Source organism: Lissotriton vulgaris, chromosome 7, assembly GCF_964263255.1.
Source record: "Lissotriton vulgaris chromosome 7, aLisVul1.2, whole genome shotgun sequence".
In the NCBI taxonomy this organism is placed as follows: domain Eukaryota; kingdom Metazoa; phylum Chordata; class Amphibia; order Caudata; family Salamandridae; genus Lissotriton; species Lissotriton vulgaris.
The window spans coordinates 269125717-269148504 of NC_141695.1; the positions used below are offsets into that span (position 1 = coordinate 269125717).

Sequence of the window (22788 nt, forward strand, 5' to 3'; positions counted from 1 at the left end):
TATGGCTGCAGTTCACCTGGCCGAAATGTGTGAAAGAAAGACATGTTATGTTCATTTTGAATGCTCTATTAACAATATATTGCTAATTGTGGTTTTTGACAATAATGACTGCATTTAAACAAGGTTAATGAGTACAGTGAAATAATGGGTGTTTATAATATGGATTGTTGGTCTTTTAATGTCGTAACTCTAGAAAAAGTCAATAGTTTTGCTTGATATATTGATATTATGACCTTTGATAATGTCAAGCGGCCTGCTTCATTTAAGGTGATTCTACTACTTCATTTTGATGTTCAATCTAATATAGGTGGAGGGGTACTGCAATCTGGGTTGTCATGTCTCTTTAGGGGGCAAATGTGACTTTAGACTGTCACCCAAGGTAATCTATTGTTATTAGACATGGCCCTTTTGACAGGATTAGCCCCAAACGTTTTGAATTTTGACTCCTATTTTTTTAACCTTTTTTCGTTGGCTATAGGATTCTGGGCACTTTGCCACTGCTGTCAGTATTAAAGTGCATATGATCTCTGTATTAAATTGTGACAATGATTGGTTATTCACGATTGGCATATTTGATTTACAGGTAAGTCCCTAGTGAAGTGCGCAGTGTGTTTCAGATTCTGTAAATCAAATGCTACTAGTGGGCTTGCCATTAGGACTAATGCGGTTACCCAGTATTGCGCAGAACCTGGGACATGTAGTGGTAGATAACAATCGGTTCTATAGGGGGTATACCATTTCTTTTTTTAAGTTCAAAAGAATTTTATTTGGTAGTAATAAAAAGAGAAAATCAGGTGTCAAAACAGAATACAATGGGATACAAAGTTAAAGACTCTTAAGCAATAAAAAAGAAATCTGGGTGCAAATTGAAAAATGAAGAAGAGATAAAGGAAAAATACATGAACATGAAATATGGCAATCATAAAAACATTAAGAAACTTTGAGAAAATAATATATTGAAGGAGAAATGGAATGTATCGGGCAATTAAGGGGGTTTGGGAACCTCTTGTTGTGGAGGTAGAGGACGAAACAAACGCTTACTACAAGAGTCCAAATAAAGTGTAACTGGGGTCCATAAGTCCATGCGTTTGACAGCCAAACATGCCGGAAAAACATGAGTGGTATCGAGCCTGTGGTTATGACACACATTAAACCACCATGCTTTGAAAGAAATTTTGGAGAGGGTATACCATTTCTTATACGAAACATATTTAGTATCCTCTATTACTAGGAATATGAAAAATAAATTGTACAGGTATTAGATTTTACCAAATGAAAAACATGACACCAAACAGGATTGAAATTTAGACACAGCATGTGGTTAATCATATATTGTGAAACAATGAAAATAATAACATATCAAGGAAACACACAGGACTGTCATGCAATACATACATAAACAAATAAAAACAAAAACTTAAAATGTATCAAGACTGTAATAGATGAGATACTAGACATTACACGGATTAACATGCAATACATACATGAATCAATATGGTCTCCATAGAAAACATATGTGTTGGAGCTGGAATCCTATTTTGCTTGGATGTATAGTCTGCTCAACATAGGTAAGGAGAATTGTTGTGCCATAGGTAAGGAGTTCCAGTGGACTTGGTTAGGTTACAGATGAATAAATGTATTAATCTTTGGTGTTAGATATGGTTTTCCAGTAAAGATGCAAATGAGGCCCCAACAGGAGTAGCCTCTCTGCTACTCAGCCCAGTATACAACTGACACTCAACCTTACAGCAATCCTAGCATTCCAGTGACATCACTATCCATGCCAACATTCCACTCTCACTAGCTGAGCAGCAGAGGCAGAGAAAAAGGGAAGATGCATAGTATAAACCTAAGATATAACACACCTTCCCTCTTTATATAATACACAAAACATAGCAAATATGAGAAGAAAGATGACAAAGATACAAAGGAAACTTGCAAAAGAAAATGTCGTAAGATGCAAGTGGAAAACAGCATTAAAAAAGAAATGCCAAAAGGAAACTATAACAAGAAGGATCGCAAATGCAAAAATGCAAATAGCATTTCGTGAAATACACAAGGTACTTTAGTTGCGACTATGCATAAAAGGCATGAAAAATAAGACACAGATCTCCTTCCTTAGAAATTTCAAATCAAAGGAAACTGTCAAAAAACGCAAGGCAAAAAGAGAAAGACATACATAATTAAGAAAAAGTAACCATGAAGACAAACATAGAAAGAGCGAACAAAAGTTACCACCACAACCACACCAGCTGGCCAGACTGGTGAAGAAAAATGGGAACCACTGAACAGTAAAAGGGAGAAAGAAAAAATACCTCAACTAACCACCAATAAGCAAAGGTGACCAACACCCAACAGGAAGAGAATACACAACCAGAAAGCAAGCAAAGGGTGAAATACCCCTAAATAGAAAGTAAGCAGGGGTGACTAACACCCCAAAAAAAGCAATAAAATAGGCAATAGGTGACTAACACCCAAGCAGAAATCAATCAGAGGGTAGCTTACATCCAACCAGAAATTAAAAACGGGTGACTTATACCCAACCGACAATCAAGCAAAGGGTGAAAACCCCAAAAAGTGAATGCCCAGAACAGCAAATGCAAGGAAAATGCGATCTGGGTGAACTGTACCACACAGCAAATAAAAGAACAGTTGCACCTTGAATTAGACCACGCATGAGAGTGCATTAAAAATGTGTTCTGGGTGAACTGCACCACAAAGCTAATCAAAAGTAGAGTCACACCTCAAGTTAGACCACACATAAAAATATACGCAAGAAGAATGAAGAAGCAAAAACTTGCATACCAGAAATAATTATAAAGTAAATAGATAAAAAGGTGCCATCTGGGTGAACTGCTCCACATCAAAATCAAAAGGGCAGCAACACCTAAATTAGACCACGCAGGAGAATAAACTAAAGGAGAATGCATGCTAAAAGACTTAACCTGAATAGAAAAAATAACTGAAAATGGAAGATTTGTAAGGAAGCAAATGGATACAAAGGTACAAGAAGACAACTAAAATGCTCCAAGTTGAAATACAGACAGGAAGAGCATATAAAATTTGCATGCTATAAAAGAAACACACTAACAAAAAATCACATTGAGACAGCAAAATACGTTGCTTAACACAATATAACCTAAAGTTCAGCACTTAAAAGTCTGCAACAAGGAAAGCTGTAAGGCGTCTCAATACACAACAGCGCAGTCGCATGTAAATAGCAAAAATGAAATAAGGTTAATTATATGAATACATCAAAGCAGGAATGTAATAATCATATGCAAGGCTTGCAAATATAATGAGCGTTCAATGCAAAATAAGAAAGTATATACATATTGAGACAAAAGAAAGCAGTAGATAGGATAAGTGACATGGCATGGAAATTAAATAAACACAGGAGCAAAAAATAGAAGAACTAAGAAAGAAACGAAATTAAAACGCCGTATGTAGAGGAGCCAAAGGATGACTGCAAGGCGCCGTTTCTTCAAATACGAAGCTTAACCTGAAGTTCTAAAAGAGGAGGTGAGGAGAGAGACGCAGCGACGTAACCCTGCAAAGCATCTCTGATCGGACGGCAAAAAGGGCAGAAGACTAGAAAGTAATGCCCCAAGGTACTTCACATAAGTCAGGATTCACGGACATCGAAAAGGCAACAGCAGGCGGAAGTCAAGAAAGAGAAAAAATCCCAAAAGTACTTCAGATACATTAGGCTCCACGGGCATCGAGGAGACAACAGCAAGATCCGGACTGTAAAATGAAGGAACACCCGAATTAACATGGCGGCGCGTATAGGAGACTCACGCTGGATGGCTCAAAGAACGGAAATGAAATGTAAATGTAAAAGGTCTCCGAGCAGGATTCCAGGAGTGCATGAAAGGAGCATCCACGAGCACAACCACATAGAAGGCAGCGTGTGCTGTGTCGATGGAGTCCTCGTTGACAATTTGAAAGGCACACAAAGTTAACGGTGAGAATGAGCGCTGCATGTTCGTGCTGCAGAGTGATAGAAAATGGCACTCGGGTGAATTCAGACCCCAAAAATAAAACTGTCCCGAATTCATTTTGTGGTCCAAGACGGTACAAAACAATCACAACAGGCGAAAAATCGAAAATAAGTTGGAAAAGTAGTGCAGAAGTAACTTTGCGAGCTCAGTTACTCCAGAGTGCATCAAGATTCTCAGGTGCAGGTTTAACTTAGCCATATAATTAACATCCAAAGAACATCAGAAATCCATGGTTGCACATGCTGTAAGAGGGCTAGCCTGTAGACGGGAAGATGAAGTAAGCAGAAGCAGGAAGCATATGCCATGTCAGTAGTAGCAAAGTATAAATGGCAGCATGAAAGAGGCAGTAGATGAAATATATACACAGTCAATGGCAGCAGGTGTCAAAGGTAGCAGGAACCATACAGCATGGGAATGGCAGAAGGAAACATACGCACTGTCAATGGGCTGTCCTGTGAATCTGGATACTGATGGGGCGGGAGGGCGTAAAATCCGTAGGTAGGTTCTTTTTTAAGTAAAATCTTGTATAAAAGTACCTTATGAAGCTTGAACTAAATCCTCATGTGTAGTTTTGATCCAAATCGTTGCCAATTTATGTTTTGTCGTAAGTAAGGAGTTCCAGTAGACTTGGTTAGGTTACAGATGAATACGTTTATTAATCTTAGATGTTAGAAACGGTTTTCCAGTAAAAATGTAAATAAAGCCCCACCAGGAGCAGCTTCTCTGCTACTCAGCCCAGGATCCAACTGACACTCAACCTCACAGCAATCCTAGCATTCCAGTGACATCACTATCCATGCCAATATTCCACTCTCACCAGCTGAGCAGCAGTGGCAGAGAAACAGGGAAGATGGATAGTATAAACCTAAGATAGAACAAGCACCTGTAATTATCATCGACATTTCGACCCAAAGACGTTATATGTTTGTAAATACCATAAACACAGGTCTTCTTCAGGACTAGGAAGCAAAAAGAACACTCTGTGGTTAGGGTGAGGCCGCCTCAACAGTCAGCATCCCATTCAAACATTATAAATATAGGCTCCCCAACAGGGTCTAAAGTTTGGTGCGGGCTTGGTTACCTTTATTTTCTTTTGGAAATTGTGAAACTTCAATCAAGGTCAGAATCATTCTTTCCGTCTTAGTCTGAGTCTAGAGAATATCTAACTGCATTAGTATTGTGGTCCGACACATCACTGTATTTAGGATAAATAATTTTTAGGTCGAGCCTGATCGACCTTTTGTATCCTTATCTATAGGCTCTGGCAAACCAATCCATTGCCATTGGTTTTTCTTATTGCCAATATGAAATGCTGGCATTGTGTTGGTCCATTCCTTTCAACTGTCCCGCCCCTGGGGGCTTGTTTCAGCGGAGGCAATTTCACTAAGTGATTTATTTTGTTGGCCATCCACGCTTCCGTTTCACACAGAGCACGATGGCCCCTCCTTGCCTCTGGTCATTGAAGTTGGCTTGTTCCAATTAGCAGGCGCAGCAGGCTGGCGCATTGTCATCTGCCAGGCTTGAGATTGCGTCTTGGCATATGAGCTATGTTTCCCGGTGTGCATGCTGCAGTCCCTTGTCAGCAGTCTGAGATGGCTGCGCGAGGACTGCATGAGGAGCGGAACAGGAGGAAAGCAGAAGGATGGAGCGGGCTGCTAATGCAATTAAGTGAAACATTTCTGGAAAAAGCTCTGCCGCGTATGTTTTCGATACTTCAGTGTAAACACGATGTTTACTATGAACCATTAACAAAGCCTTAGGGCGTGATTAGTAACCTGGACAGTCAAAAACCACAAGACGTTTTGCATTCCCTCGATAAGGTTAACCCTATATCTCAATACATTAAGCCCTGGCAGCGAAGTTAGCCAGCTCCATTTGAAATATTGAGAATTGCAGTAAAAAAGTAATTTGGAGGAAAATGATTGTTGATTTCAAGGCATTGGGCCTGTGATGTCTGGAGGTTTGTTCCATTGCATAATTCCTTCAACAGGCTTTCCCTTGGGGGCAGACAGAAGCCACATTAGCGACCTCTCCCCATTATGTGTACCTGGGGATTCACTTCGGGTCAATAAATAAATCAGGCGCACAGCGGACACATACCTCTCTCTGAATTCAAAGCAAACTGACAAAAAACTAAGCACAGTCTGCCCTCATACTCCACCGGGCCCCACATGCATTCCACTGCGACTAAAGCTAGCTTCTGACTATAGCCGCTCCCACTGAAAAACCGGCCAGGGTCTCCGGGGCTCTGCCTCTCTTGGGTTTTCCTGTTTGTTTCGTTATTTGAGTGGAAGAAGGACTCCTTTTAACACATTTTATTTGCTCTTTACAGGACCTATTTATTTTTTGCTTGTATCCCAGCTTTATTGTGTACTTTGGAACTGGGGTGTAAATGTTGCTTATTAAAATAAAACTTTGTTCAGGAATCTCATGTTTATTTTTCCAGAATGATAAAATGGTTCTATATTTTTAATTAAATTAAAAAATGCATTACTTGTATTAACTATTTTGTTTTTCCTTTATATGTAGCTTATAAATATTAAACGCTGTATATTGTGCTGACTTTGTAATTGGGGAAACATGTTCGAGCACCATCGCGGGCTCCACATCTTGTGATTTTGGGCAAATAAATGAATCAACCCTTTGCCTATGAAAAATGATAGTGTACTTGTGTAATGGTTCTGGTGCTTATGTAAAGCACTCCAATACTTCGTGTCAAGATCGCTTTATATTATGGCAATTTGGGAGCTCTGTAGGGATTCCTTCAAATGGGTCATTGAGAGCCCCGTGTCCAATCATGCCAAGGTGCTGTGTGAGGTGGAATCTGATTTACTGGGACCTAATATTAAAACTAAAAAATGTGGGCCAGTATTTTTCCCTTGATGATGATAACATGCTTTAATTTGTTTAGCACGGTTAAAAAATGTATTTATCATGCAGCTTAGTTTCTCCTCAATAATAGCATGCTTTAGTAGGTTTTATTAAACAATAAGCCCTAATACTGCACACTGGCCTTTGGAAGTAGTTTAGCACAAACACCCACTCGTAATTCAACGACCAAAGCCCACTTCTTCCTAGGGGAGAGGCAGGGCTCAGCATATTTTTCTACACATGAATATTTGGAAAATGTATGGGCTTAGTAGGTCTTCGTAGTTCTAAAAGGGCACTAATAAAATCTTTCAGTATGTTGATGGTGTGAAAAGCAAGCCTAACCCTCATTCAACAACTCCAAGATATTGGTAGCAAATAGAGCATTTCTCACCACAGATTTGAATGAGTCTAAAAAATAATAGGTGATTGATATCATTTCTGCATGGAGGAGCAGGAGAATACCTGATCTTGTACACTTACGGAAATAAGTAACGCGGTCAAAGCATTTTCCACGCTGTAGCTAGTAGGTTAGCTCTTTTATATTGAATCTTTGTCAACTGATACTACATGCCCACTGCACATGTCCTGTCTGGTGGCACATTTAGTTATCCTGGTCCAGATGCCTAGTGTGCATTTCTCAACAGTGAATGGCGCGGAGTGTCCTCTGCCCCTAACACTGTCAACACTTTGGGACCCTAACAACCATCACTCATTGGCTGAGCCTGGAAAATAGCCTTACTGACTGAGGGATGGATGGAGCGCCCTTAAGTAAACGGTAAAGAGAGTTTCTGCCCATCCTCAAATCTGCCTTATTTCTGCTGTCCGCTGTCACTAAAGGTCATCTGTCCTGTTTCCTGCATTTTTTCACCCTCCTGACTCAGTTTTGGTTGACAAAAGAGCTAGCCTGGAGCTCTCTGCTCCCTAGATTTATTAAAGCTCATCTCTACAGTGCAAAGTTCAGCAAAGGGTTATGAGAGTGTTCAGAAATGTGGAGGCGCTCAACAGGTAGTGGTAAGTGGGTAGTCTGTGAAGTTAGGTGTTTGGTGCTTCTTGATCTGAGATAACCCTTGTCTCAGAGAAAAGAAGGGGAGCAAATCTCAACCTTCTGTGTACATGAATGCAATGTCAAGGGCACACAACCTGCAGTAGTATATCAATTAAGTTTGGTAGTCATTAAATGAACAGGATAAGATCCAACTCCAATGTTTTTAACTTGTAAGATGTTTATTCATCCAATGTAAGTATTAGTTTCATAAGAAAAACCAGCCGACACGTGTTTCGTCAAAACCGGGATAAACCTGTGACTCTTCAGGGCTGTGGAGTACAATGATGAGAGCTGTGTCGTCGGACCGGTGATAATTCCAACCCGGTCCTAATCGGTATATACAATGGAAGACGCTTGGAGGAAGTGCTTCTAGCGCGTCTTAATGGTGTAGGGAGGTGGAGAAAAACCGATGCCGGATATAGTTCGGAGGGAGCAGGGAAGCAAATCCGCTTGCCCTCGCATATGAGCTTGTGGTCGTAGTAACGAGGTAGAAAAAAGTCCGTAAGTGTTCGGATCCCTACAGTGCCCTGTCCTAAGCATTCGCCCATCAAAAATATGCATTGGAGCTGAATAAGAGCATCACAACAACTGCAAAGTGTGAGACTTGTATGTGTGCGCATTTGTGTGTGTGTGCATGTCTGTGTGTAAATTAATGGGTAAATGTTAGTATTTCTTTATATTTGTGCCTAAGTGCATCTGTTTAATAGTTGTAAGAATGTCGTTGTTGTTGATGTCTCCATATAGTGGGTATTCCTCCCATCTGAAGGTATTCATTCGGTATGTCCCTTCCTGGCAAATGGTGGCCATCTTTGGCATAGTGTAAACATATGTGGCATCTGGCGGGTGTCCCTGGTATGTGGCGATCATCCCTGCCATGTGGGACATTTTCCTAGTGTGGTGACAAATATTGACACATGCTGCCCCTTCATTAAGGGAAACATATTGACTCAGCTGCTGTGGCTGCTCTCTTCGACCCTCTGTGCTCAAACCTTCCCCCTTCAACTGCCTTACCCAGTGCTTATCCATTTTTGGATATCTGGGACACTTTGTGTTAAGGCCTTCCTAATCTTTTTTCCACAAAAGGCATCCAAGGCAAATTTGTTTCCGTTTTTTTCAGTTTTGAGGATTTTAAAGGAACCCAGAGATGATGGACACAAACACTGACCACCCAGAAAAAGGCAACACAGTATGCACAAATGCATATTCCATTAACACTAGCATCACAATAGAAACGCCGATCACCAGTGCACACACTGCAGCAACAAAATCACATTTCGCGGAGGCATCGCAATATAAAGGCGAGGCCTATTTGCAGTGCCAATGCTGGTCTTTAATTGGAACCTAAGTAAGAAAGTTCCCTTGAGGCAGAGCTTAGCACAGGTTTGCAAATCCAAACCGTACAATGTCACAGGTACATACAACAAAAACATATTGAAAGTTAAAAGTTCATTTATTTTGAATACATTTAAAAGACACAGTAATAGGGCTGACTGATCTAGATCCCTAGTCTAAAACACGATTAAAACAGTACACTTAATTGCGTCCTGCACAATTAAGAACAGACAGAACAGGTACAACATAAAATTGTTGAGTACAAGTTGTAGATTCTTGCTCCGATGTAATAACACCAGTGTTGTATCACTCGACCTCAGCATATCAAATATGGTGTTGGAGACTTGAATTATACAGTTTGTTGCGTCGACGCGTTTCGGTGGGTTCTCCTTATAGTTACCACCTTTGTCAAACATGTCAATATCTGTCACAACCAGGCAGTGCATATAATCGCCCCTAGGTTTCTGTTGACGGTCACTTATTATGGTCAATTATCAATTCCTGATCGGAACATGGACATCAACTGGAGGCCTGTTAAATTGCTGCTGCCAGTTGTGTATCCTGTTTTGCTTTTATACGACATTTATTTGTCCCACTTCATGTCAGTATCCAAAGTTAAATTGGTTGTACTGTAAATCTTTCACTAACGACGCGGACCCCCACAGACAGCGGAACTTTTATCTACTGACCACATAGTCCTTCAAAGGCCAAGAAAGAGATTTAAAAGGGTCAGTGAAACTACGTGCCATCCTATTAGGTAACCTTTGAGAGGCCAATAGTGAGGTACCCACCACAAGCAACCAATTCTATTAATAACTACAAGAAGATGGGACCCCACGGATACCGTTGATGGCAATTGTAGCCTAGAAACAAATAAATCAAAAGATTTACAGTACAACCAATTTAACTTTCGATACTGACATGAAGTGGGACAAATAGACACAACTGGCAGCAGCAATTTAACAGGCCCCCAGTTGAAGTCCATGTTCCGATCAGGAATTGATAATTGACCATAATAAGTGACCGTCAACAGAAATCTAGGGGCGATTATATGCACTGCCTGGTTGTGACAGATAATCACATGTCTTGACAAAGGTGGTAACTATAAGGAGAACCCACCGAAACGCGTTGACGCAACAAACTGTATAATTCAAGTATCCAACACCATATTTGATATGCTGAGGTCGTAGCGATACAACACTGGTGTTATTACATCGGAGGAAGAATATACAACTCGTACTCAACAATTTTATGTTGTACCTTTTCTGTCTGTTCTTAATTGTGCAGGACGCAATTAGGTGTACTGTTTTAATTGTGTTTTAGACTAGGGATCTAGATCAGTCAGCCCTATTACGTGTCTTTTAAATTTATTCAAAATAAATGAACTTTTAACTTTCAATATGTTTTTGTTGTATGTACCTGTGACATTGTAAGGTTTGGATTTGCAAACCTCTGCTAAGCTCTGCCTCAAGGGAACTTTCTTACTTAGGTTTAATAACCTCATTTCCCTTGGCTTACTCAAGGGGTACCTCTCCACTTTACACACGGTCTTTAATTGGATTCAACCTCCCCAGAAAGCGGTCTTTTAGTTGGCACATTGCCACAACATATGATGAATCATCATCCATCTCTGCTATGACACCGTCAGAATCTTTAATAGCGGGAAGTTCTATTGGCCCATGTGTCATAATTTAGGTCTGTGTTTGTGGTGCCTCTTGGATGTATGTTTAGTATGACAATCGACTACACACATGGCTGCACTTTTGAGGGTAATGACCATTATCATTCCTGCTTCCTCCTCCAGGTTGGGTGTGGGTCATAATGATAACTTTACCATTCCTCTTTGTCCTGAACAATATTTTCCATGGAAACACTGACTTCTGTTGCAGCATAATTATTAATAAATTGTTTTAAATTTTCCCTGAAAATCTCCCTACTGACTCCATCTCGATTTGAGGAGGTGCAGACATTATTGCTCTTTATTGTCTAATGCACTCTTAGAAACAAGCCAACGCATTACTTAACAAAGAGATAAACTAGAAAAAAATAGTGCCCAATGAGAACATTTGGCTTGTTTTGTGAAGAAAAGGAGAGATAAAAAACCAGTACTTGTATGAATTTCACGAGAATGGAGTTCAACACCAATGCACTCCTCTTGACTTGCCAGGGACCAGGCTTAGGACATACACACGTCTCCTGCCTCTCGACTTTGAGAATAGCATGTGGGCACCAGGGGCGGCTCTAGGCTCATGGCGGCCCTGGGCAGGGAGTGTAGGTAGGGGGCCCTGGACGAGGGTGTCCGGGCGGGGCGGAGCCCCCCACAGCTCAGGAACTAGGAGGAATGCAGGTGCACAGGACAGTGAAGAGGGGGGGGACTGGGGTCAGGGTGTTTGGAAGTGGAACAGAGCTGGAGGCCGCCAAATCCCAGCATGTGACCACTATGCAAATATGTATCCATCCTCAGAGGATTATTATATCAAGGATATATATTGGTGTGGAGGCCCCTAGGATTTGGTGGGACTTGTGCAGGTGCACAGCTTGCACATGCCTAAGGCCGCCCCTGTGGGCACGTGCCCATGGGGAGGCCGCAGCAGGACGTAAGAGGCACTTACGGGTAACGCGTAGTGAGTCATGTGGGGAAAAGCCGCCAAACTTCTAAATATCAATGAAAGGAAATGGTAGCGCACCCTTTGGCATGGGGCAGTAGTGATAAACTGTCAAATAAAACATACACAAATAATATATTTATCAACAGCAATAAATGAGAAAGTGGTCACTTAAAACGAACTGGCAGCAGCCAGAAAGAGGAACTGCTGGATGGGTTTATATAATGGTTATTGTCTGTTCACCTGTGTGACTCACATCAGTAGTTTTTCTGCAAGGATTCGAGGGTGGTGTAGTCTGCTCAGTGCTTAAACAGTACAAAAAAAGTGTACCAAGGCCCCCGTCAGGAGGGCACTACAGCTTGCACCATCACTTGCTGCCAGTGACAGTGCCAACACAACAACTATCCTTCACACTTTTACAATGTTTTTTCCTGAATGCAGTGGCAGCAGGCACATCATGTACGCGTGCTCACCCTGCTCATTTCTCACTAGTGGAGAAGTTATGGCATGACGTCATGCCAGGTGACCGTTGTAGGGGAAGGGAGACCCTTAAAAGAGAGTTATTTTCTCTCTGGATTTCCCTTCTCTTTTTGAAACTCGGGAGCAGCAACACTGTACTGATATTCACCAGGGCTCTAAGTGGAAGCTTTTTCAATATTATATACAACATGCCATCGTTGCTGCTCATTTATCTAATGTAACTAACAACCATTGACAAAGCCAATAGTCCTGACTTGTTGTAGGTATGATGTTACTTGTTGCATCATATATCTAGATAGCATGACAAACAGCAAAATACAAGTCGGGTGGCACACTATCCTAAGCACAGGTTTTTTTTGTTTGTGATTTTAAGCGACGCACCTAATGACACTGGCCATGCCCCTTTGGGAGACCCTCCAGTTTTTTCATCACACTTCAAGCCCTGAGTGTGTCAATTCATTCTTTTCCAGTCCCCCCAAAAAACATAAGAATGGTTTGGGAGGCTGGTATTATAGACCTCCTGGCCCCGCGGGCGTATTTCTTCTGAGCTGTGGGGATGCTATTGCCTCTAGGGCGGTTAGGTTTACACATTATTTGATCTTGGGGGACCTTAACATTCACTTGGATTGCCCTGACACTTGGGAGGCGGCTGACCTGCTGGATATTTTCCATCTAGCCCAACTTGTCCAGCATGTCCGTCTCCCTACTCATCAGGCGGGCCATCTTTTAGACCCTATCTGCTCTAATTTCCCCCTCCTCATAGGAGATCCCTGTCCTGTGCCCTAGTCCGATCATTTTGTATCTCATTTTTCCTGGGTGCTATCTAGTGCTGCTCCACGGGCCCTTCCCTACCAGAAACCTGCTCTTGGTAGGATCGACCCTCTGGAATTTAAACTGGCTCTTGACCATTCTAGACCTGCTTTGTCTGGAGCACTGGAGGAATGTCTGTCAGGGTTTACTACTTCTATTCTATTCTATTCTATTGTTTTGGTAGAGCGCAAACAGCTGCCCCAGCAATGAGGGGTCCCGGCGCCAGGAACCACAGACCCTGGCCTGAGCGGGAAAGGGAGGGAGGGAATTAGGGGAGAGGGAATAGGTACTTTTTAATTGCTTTCCGGAATGCCGGCAGGCTTTCTATGGAGCGGATGTATTGTGGCAGACTGTTCCATAGTTTAGCTCCAAGGAACCTAAAAGAGCGGCCGCCCATGCGGCAGAGTTTTATGCGTGGAACGCATAGGAGGTTTTGGTTTGAAGATCGCAGGTTACGTGACGGCGCGTAAGGGGTGAGGAGTGGTCGAAGCAGTGGGGGGTATCCAGTTTGATGATTTTGAAGGGCATGATGAGGGCCTTGAACTTAATTCTGGAGTCGACGGGTAGCCAGTGTAGTTTTTGTGGGTTGCCAAGGCAGCCGCTTCCGCTGCCTCTCCTCGGCTCTTTAGATCTGCCCGAGATTCCCAGTCTAAACCCTGGTTTAATGACACTCTCAAAAGTGCCAAGCATGACTGCAAGGTTTTGGAGCGTGCCTGGCGCCAGAGCGGATACTGGCCTTTAGCTAAGAGGAAATTGAGAGTTATGCAAAAAATCTACTATGAGGCTATCTCCGTGGCTAAAGGGCAATTCTTTGCTGCCCGCATTGACTCAGCTAGGAACAATGCTAAAGAAATTTTCTCCATAGTGCAGAATTTTACGGCTCCCCGGGTCCAGGCGAGTGTTATTCCATCTTCTCTCGCCTGGTGTGATACGCTTTCCCGCTGCTTCAGAGAGAAAATTCAGGCCATCCAGGCTTCCTTCTCCTCGGGTAATGGCGGTTGCATGGGTTTCCCGCCTATTCAACCTGCCGCCCCTGCATGCTCTCTTTCAGCTTTTAGAGCAGTTGCTCCCTAGGAATCTCTTAAAATCCTCAGGGGTCTCAAGTCGGGCTCTCCTTCCGATTCTTGCCAGGCCAGGCTCCTGGCGTCTGTGGCTGAGAGCTTGAATATGGAGGTGAACTGTATTGTCAACTTGTCCCTTCAGACTGCAGCTGTTCCTCCGAGGCGGAAGCAGGCAAAGCTTTTGCCGCTTCTTAAGAAAGCCTCTCTTGATCCCCTTATTCCAGGGAACTATCGTCCCATCTCCCATCTCCCGGCCATTGCTAGGGTATGTGAGAAGGTTGTTAACAACCAACTCACACAGTATGTGGAGACAGAGGGACTCCTGCATCCTGCACAATCAGGGTTTCGCACCTCTCACAGCACAGACTGTTCTAGTGGAGGTGGTGGAGGCTATTCAGGAGTGTCTGGATGCGGGTGGGAGGACAGCATTAATTTTGCTTGACCTCTCGGCCACGTTCGACATGGTCCCTCATGTCCTCCTTGGCTGAGATTCGGGTTTGCGGAGCCATTTGGGGTTGGCTTAGGTCCTTTCTGGAAGAGCGGGTTGAGCAGATTTGGCTCCCCCCTTTCTCTTCTTCCCCTCAGTTGGTCACCACTGGAGTCCCTCAGGGCTCTTCCCTTAGCCCTCTCCTCTAACATTTATGTTACGCCTCTCTTACATCTGGCAGAGGAGCTCGGGCCAAGGTAATGGCCTATGCTGATGATACACAGTTGCTGTTCACCTGGGATAAGACTTTCAGCTCAGTTGCAGCAGCCCAACAGTGCATAGTTTCAATGTTTAAATGGCTGGCTGACGCACAGCTGAAATGTAATGAACAGAAATCTGAGATCTTATTGTTTGGCAGGTTTCCCACTGACTTTCGCGAGCAGCTGTGGCCCCCTGACTTCCCGCTCCCCCCTGTGTCGGGACAAACTGCAAAAAACCTGGGAGTTTGGTTTGACGAGAGTCTCTCTTTTTCTGCCCATATTAAGAAACTGGCAGGCTGCGGCTTTGGCCTCCTTAAGACCCTGCGGACCTTCTTCCCCAGGCGGCTAGAGAAACTGTAATCTGTGCTCTGATCCTTTCCTGCCTGGATTACGCCAATGCTCTTTTCGCTGGGTCCCCTGGATATCTGCTTAAAAAACTTCAGGTTGTCCAGAATTGGCCGCCAGTTAGGTAATGGGCCTCTCGGCAAGGAACAGTGTGACCTCTCAACTAAGCTCTCTTCACTGGCTTCCTGTTGCCGATAGGGTCAGTTTGAAATCTTTAGTTCTGGCCCACCGTGCCCTTCAAGGCCTTGGTCCCCTCTATCATCAGAAGCGGTTCTCCTTCTATTTCCCGGCTCGCGCTGTTCGTTCTGCGACTCAAAATCTTGCCCGGGTGCCTTGCTTCAGGCTTCAGAGGATGGGGGCAGTTCCCTTGCTGTGAAGGCCAGTGTAGCCTGGAATGCCCTCCCCCTTTCCTTGCGGTCGATTCAGAACCCTACCATTTTTAAAAAGAAACTTAAGACCCACTTCTTCGTTTGTTAATCTCCTCTTGCTCCCCTCAGGCGCCGCGCCGGAACACCCATGAGTATCAGTGCGCGTTACAAGTGGACATAACATAACATAACATATTAGTGATTGAAAATGTCATTTGAATTAATAAACAGCATTTGTTGTGCTCATACCGAATAATTAGGCACACAGTATCACCATGTGGCAGTCTGTCATAAATGCGGTGCTGGCAATTAAGTGCCGTTGCCCAGAACTGGCTCAAATTAAGCACTGATGTCCATTATACTTTTTCCTATGTATCCCTATATTCACAAACGGGCTACCATATCAAATTAACAGCTGTAGGGAAAAATAATACTATGGAAAAAGCCTTTCTCCAAGCACACTAAAGTGCTTTACAAGCTTGTATTTTAATAACTGAAAAGGTCAGCATGACAACAATAGGAAGTAGCAATATTCGGTGGAATAATGGGGTCAAGTGCTGATGTAATGAATGGATTGAGACAATGTGCTGTGGGATTCATATTCACATCCAAAGTAGAAATCCGTGGATTACAGGATAATGCCATCAAAAAAGTGATCTAAGCCTTAAAGAAAGGCAATTGCATGCCTTGCCCTTTTGGATGGTACAATTATTGTTTGGGGGTAGGCCTAGAATTTATCTTGTAGATTGTGAGAAGCTAAAGTTTCTTAGGACTCAACTGTGCAACTATCTTCTTAGTAAATTGATGTCATGAGCAATTTGGAACTTTTAGGGAAGCTTATTATCAATGTGTGAAGATTCTTGCTGGGGTGTACTTTTAGTTAGCACAGTATATTATTCACATCTTTAATCATCGTTAATATGATCGTTCTCATTCAGATGATTTTCCTAACATTTGTTTTACTCATGTAAGTGCAACCAAGAGGATGCAGTGGAAAATACTAATGCTTATTTTTTCTCGCTGAAAATGTTAAAGTCACCATTGGGGTCTAGGGAAATTTAGTGGAAGGGATGTTCGAAAGAAAATGTTTTATAACAGCTGTGTCTGCATATGAAGAAATCGCAAATAACAAAACCACCAATCAAAAGCAGTCCATAGGTTACAATATATAGTGCAGGCGGCACGACCTGAGCAATGGGTGAGAGCTTCTACAAATAAATAGTACCTACTTAGAGGGGTTGGGTGGCGGACACCTACATGAATGCTATAGGTAATACTAATAATCCACATTTGTAAAGTGCAAACACTCACCCGCAAGGGTCTCTAAGCGCTGGGGGCCGTCGGGAAGATTAAGCGAGCTATTGCCCAGAGTCACATGGTTCTGGGCTGACCTGCTGCTGGTGCCAGGGATCGAACCGTGATCCTCAGATTCCAACGTCAGTCGCCCTGGCCGCGGCGCCACACCTCTCCCAGGTGCATGTCGTAGTGGAAGAAAATGGCAGTCAATGTGGAAAATCTGTTAAGTCCGACTGTTGACCACAAGAGCACCCAGCCCAAACATGACATTGTGACACAGAGACCACACCCAGTCCTGAAAGCAGTTGTTCTTTAGGTAATATATTTCTTGTTAGGATGGTTGTACATGTAATCTTTTGCCACCTCACCTTAAAAAAAGGAAATCTCGATGGGAGACCCCCCTCAAAGATCTGCATGCAAGGTTACCTTCCACGTACTGCTTGAGCGCGTTTGAGTGCAATGGGGGTGGTGTAGAGTGGATGATTTAGGCTCTCAGTCCAGCCCGGTTAGCTGGTATTCCCACAAACGTCATTGACACATACATTTTCATATATGTCTACACAGAAGAACCAGACTCCAAAGATTAAGCACTTTGGTGTTGAATACAACACTGCAGACGGGTTGTCCTCACCCTCCTGCTTTAGTGAGATGCACGAGTATAAATCATACATATTGCATGAGATGAGATCAGATGTCAGATCATTCTGGATCCGCTCTTCAGCCATAATGAGAAAACACATGATATGACATGTTATCATTGCCAATTATAAAATACATACATGCAACATATTAACTCACGCTCAATGGTTAGGTTCAGGGGTGCGGACTTTCCTGATCCCACTGCATTTGTTGCAGCGCAAGAGTACGGTCCGCTGTTCCAGGCGATGCTGTTTACAGTAAGTTCCTGGCCATGGCCTAGTGAAGGCTTTTCGTCCTGACCCACATACCAGCTGTAGTTCGACACATCAGGATTAGCAACAGCAGAGCAGCTTAAAGTCACCCTGTCTCCTTCTCGTAATGTTCCATTTCCACGAATAACAACTGCTGTATTCCTGGGAGGATCTGGGAATTAAAACAGAACGTATTACTTCATGTTATATATATTTCTTCAATCTTTTGTCTTCAATTGAATGATGTAGCATGAAAACAACTATAACACAAGTTAGAACACATAACCCACACAACACAGTCTGCATCATCTGAGGTGGAATTCAAGAGCAGTGAAATGTCAATATGATATTGTAGTTTGTTGGAATTTTCTTAATATTATGCCAGACCAGAGACATTTAAAATGTATTGTTTTTTTTCTATCAACTAAATTATGTTGAACACCGATGGCATTGTCAGTCTGAATCATCTGAAGAAGATGATACAGTTTAGACTATGGAACACCTATAGATAATGAACAATAGTAGTGTTTATTGAGACCTGTGCTAACAAAAGACAGGTACATTTTTATTTCACATTTGTATAAAGCAGTGGTCTGGTAGGTGTCTGTGCTTTACATAATTAACAATGGATAGGTCGATAGATATTCAATATTGCAGTTACCAGATTCTCTTTATAATAATATGGGTGACAGAGAAGAGTACCTCACAACTTACATTACACTCAGGAAGAATCAGCATAAATATCAAGGCGGGCAGAGTTAGAGGAAAGGGATTGGTGCAACAACCCGGTTCTGAGGTGTGATCAGGTGGACATTCGGGTGCCTGGCGTCGTGGGCGATGTGCCAAATACGCCATCACCCCCCTCCCGCGGTCTATGGGGTGCAAGTTCATCCCTTTTGAAGTGCACGCAATTTTTATTGTCTCTGACCTTGAGACAAGGAGGGTGTGTGCCTCCCGCCTTTTTGTTCGGTGAAGCCCCCCTTTTATGTTGCACTTCTACAGACATTTTTTACTTTCACATCCTTTGGTAGGGTGGGCCTTAGCGTGCCCATACCGCCGGGGTTTATTCACTCTAGGTCCTGACGAATGCCAGGTTAACTATACCAACATCGGCAGAAACATGTTGACCAATCACTTTCACTTAATGTTATTGGAAACAGACCATCCAATTTAGTTGGCCTTGTTTACCAACACATCTTTTAATTTTGCCCTTGATGATCATCCATTAAATCAATTTTTGATACATACAAGGCATTTTTAACTCACCACTTCACTCTGTTCACGTAATTCACCACATAGCCCTCACATCTTCACATTACCCGCTCCGCAGTAAATCTGGCGTTGTAGCACACTGGGGTGACATTCGGTCACACCCAGTGGGGCCCGATGATGAAGCATGTCACCGACCAGGTCGGTGAGTGAGGGCTTTCTAAACAAACCTAATGGGCTTTGTTGGTCTCTTGTGCTCTTTCACTTTTGTGTCTCCAAACCAAGGAACACTCTTTTGTTGTTTTCTTGCATGTACCCTTGCACCATGGTGCAAGGATATCTGTGTCGTGGGGAGATTGTTTTTGTGCAGGAAGGGACTACTTCCTGCACAAAAACAATCATTAAAGTCATGTTCCTCCTTCAATGTGTGCTGTGGAATGCAGCATGTATTGAAAGAGGAAAAAACTAGGAGAAATGAAAACATTTCTCCTTGTTGTGCCTCGCTACACCACCTCTAGGGTGGCACACAATTCACAAGTATCTACAGATTTACACTTTGTAAGTCTTGAGATGTGTTATTCCATGGGTGTTGTGTGAGTACACACACAGCAACACTCATGGAATGGATGTATGACGTTACAACGCGAACTTTTAAAACGCACTCCATTACAATGCATTTTTTACAACGCAGGTGCATTTACAACGCATACCTTTACAACGCATGAAATTACATAGCAGATGCTATTACAACGCATGCCATTACAACGTAAGTATAGGTAAGTATATTATTTTCTTAAAAAATTTAATTAATTACAATTAAATTAATTTAATAAATTAAATAATTTTCAAATAATTATTTTGTATATATATATATATATATATATATATATATATTTTGAACTATTATTAATAAAGAACTATTATTAATAAATATTAAAATTATTATAATACATTTTTTTAATTAATTTGAATTATTTATTTTAAAACTGAACCCTAAAAATACACCAGTTCCCCAAAACCCTGAAAACACCCCTGTACCCCAAAATCCAAACCCAACCCTGAACCCTAAAAATACCCCTGTACCCCAAAACCCAAACCCCAAACCCAACCTTGAAACCTAAAAATACCCCTGTACCCCAAAACCCAAACCCAGCCCTGAAACCTAAAAATACCCCCTGTACCCCAAAACCCAAACCCAGCCCTTAAACCTAAAAATACCCCTGTAACCCAAAACCCAAACCCAACCCTGAACCCTAAAAATACCCCTGTACCCCAAAACCTAACCCTGAAAGCTAAAAATACCCCTGTACCCCAAAACCCAAACCCAACCCTGAAACCTAAAAATACCCCTGTACCCCAAAACCCAAACCCCAAACCCAACCCTGAAACCTAAAAATACCCCTGTACCCCAAAACCCAAACCCAGCCCTGAAACCTAAAAATACCCCCTGTACCCCAAAACCCAAACCCAGCCCTTAAACCTAAAAATACCCCTGTAACCCAAAACCCAAACCCAACCCTGAACCCTAAAAATACCCCTGTACCCCAAAACCTAACCCTGAAAGCTAAAAATACCCCTGTACCCCAAAACCCAAACCCAACCCTGAAACCTAAAAATACCCCTGTACCCCAAAACCAACCCTGAAACTTAAAAATACCCCTGTACCCCATAACCCAAACCCAGCCCTGAAACCTAAAAATACCCCAGTACCCAAAAACCCAAACCCAACCCTGAACCCTAAAAATACCCCTGTACCCCAAAACCCAAACCCAGCCCTGAACCCTAAAAATACCCCTGTACCCCAAAACCCAAAACCCAGCCCTGAACCCTAAATATACCCCTGTACCCCAAACCCAACCCTGAAACCAAAAAATACCCCTGTAGCCCAAAACCCAAACCCAGCCCTGAACCCTAAAAAAACCCCAGTACCCCAAAACCCAAACCCAGCCCTGAACCCTAAAAATACCCCAGTACCCCAAAACCCAAACCCAACCCTGAACCCTAAAAATACCCCTGTACCCCAAAACCCAAACCCAGCCCTGAACCCTAAAAATACCCCTGTACCCCAAAATCCAAACCCAGCCCTGAACCCTAAAAATACCCCTGTACCCCAAAACCCAAACCCAACCCTGAACCCTAAAAATACCCATGTACCCCAAAACCCAAACCCAACCCTGAACCCTAAAATTACCCCTGTACCCCAAAACCCAAACTATATATATGAAATTACTTTCATTAATTTATTTTAATTACTTTTAACATTTTTGAAATTAAAAAAAGGTTAAAAAAAATGATATACTTACCTATACTTACGTTGTAAAGGCATGCGTTGTAATAGCATCTGCTATGTAATATCATGCGTTGTAAAGAATCCTGCGTTGTAATGGTGTGCATTGTAACTGTGTGCGTTGTAATAGTTGCGTTGTAACTGTGGTTTCCCCATGGAATGCCCCTTCAAAACAAAGTGCTGCGTTTGAATGGGTCGTATTTTCAAGGAGAGGAGAAGACACGCAGGGTGCCTTTTCCTCTCGTAAATATGGAGGAGTCCCCAGCGCCATCACTACGTTACAAAAAGTGACGTACTGTTGGCGCAGGGGGCTTGTAAATCTGACTCGTAAGTGCTTAGGTATTGGCTGAGTGATACAATAAGAGCATAGTGCTGGATGGCTGATTGACCAACTGCATGAGACTGAAAGGAGTTATCCTAGGCTGCATGAGTACTACTTCAGTATTTAGTGGAGGGTACCAATAGCATGTATCTGCTTAGAGGTTTGTAGGGATTGTATTGTATTGTATTGTATGTTGGATTTATATAGCGCTTATAACCCAGGGGTCTCTAAGCACTTGCCTTGGGAACCGGTCCTGGCTTTTTTCCTGTGAGATAGCCCCTACAGGGCATCCCCAAGGTGAAAGCCAGGCATCCCGCCGCGGGGGGCCGTTGTGGAGATTAAGCAAGCTTAATGCCCAGAGTTGCAGAGTGTGAACCCATGATTAGGTCAGGCACCGAAGCGAGAATTATCGAGTCCGTGGACATTTGAGCTCAAGACCCTGCCGCGTCGGGAATTGAACCCTGGTCCCGGGTCTGACCTCTGCTTCAGGGTCTGCCTGCTCTAACCAGTGAGCCACACTTCTCCACGTTGTGCACAGAATATTGTACATATACTTGTGTTGGCGCCTAGGTCATTCCATAAGAACATCACTAGTAACTAGAATGATGACAGTGCTGCAAACAGATTGGTCAGTTAATTTATTAGTGCTTAGGTATTGTCTCAATGCCTGAGTCATTCTGCAAGTGCATAGACAGTGACTGGGTTCATAGAGTGTTAGTAGCTGACAGAAGGATACGTTTATAAGCGCTTATGTTTCAGCAGAGTGATTAGATAAGGACATGTTTCTGTCAGGATGATTGTAGGAGTGGACACAGACTCACAGTGTGATTCCACACAAGCATGACTATTACCTAGACTTTTGCAGGACTGACTCAGGAGTCTGCAAGGGGTTAAGCGACTGCATACATTGTGCACATTTGACTGTACCACTGCTCCTCTCAATGCCTGAGCCATTATGCAAGTGCATAGATAGTGACTGGGTTCCTAGAGTGCTAGTAGTTGACAGCAGTATACGTTTATAAGTACTTATGTTTCAGCAGAGTGATTAGAAAAGGACATGCTTCTGTCAGGATGATAGTAGGAGTGGACACTGACTCACAGTGTGATTCCAGACAAGCATGACTATTACCTGGACTTTTGCAGTTCTGAATCAGTAGTGTGCAAGGGGTTAAGGG

General features: G+C 42.8%; 1 protein-coding gene across 5 annotated transcripts in view; it reads right to left on the minus strand.

Annotated features, from left to right (window-relative positions):
• Positions 1-22788, minus strand: part of LOC147701363 (B-cell receptor CD22-like) — a 550058-nt gene that overhangs the window by 216950 nt on the left and 310320 nt on the right. For all 5 annotated transcript variants that reach the window (XM_086930063.1, XM_086930060.1, XM_086930062.1 and 2 more), the window contains exon 5: positions 17704-17967. In XM_086930063.1, coding sequence (XP_086786189.1) covers positions 17704-17967 — 264 coding nt within the window. The remainder of the gene's footprint in view (positions 1-17703; positions 17968-22788) is intronic.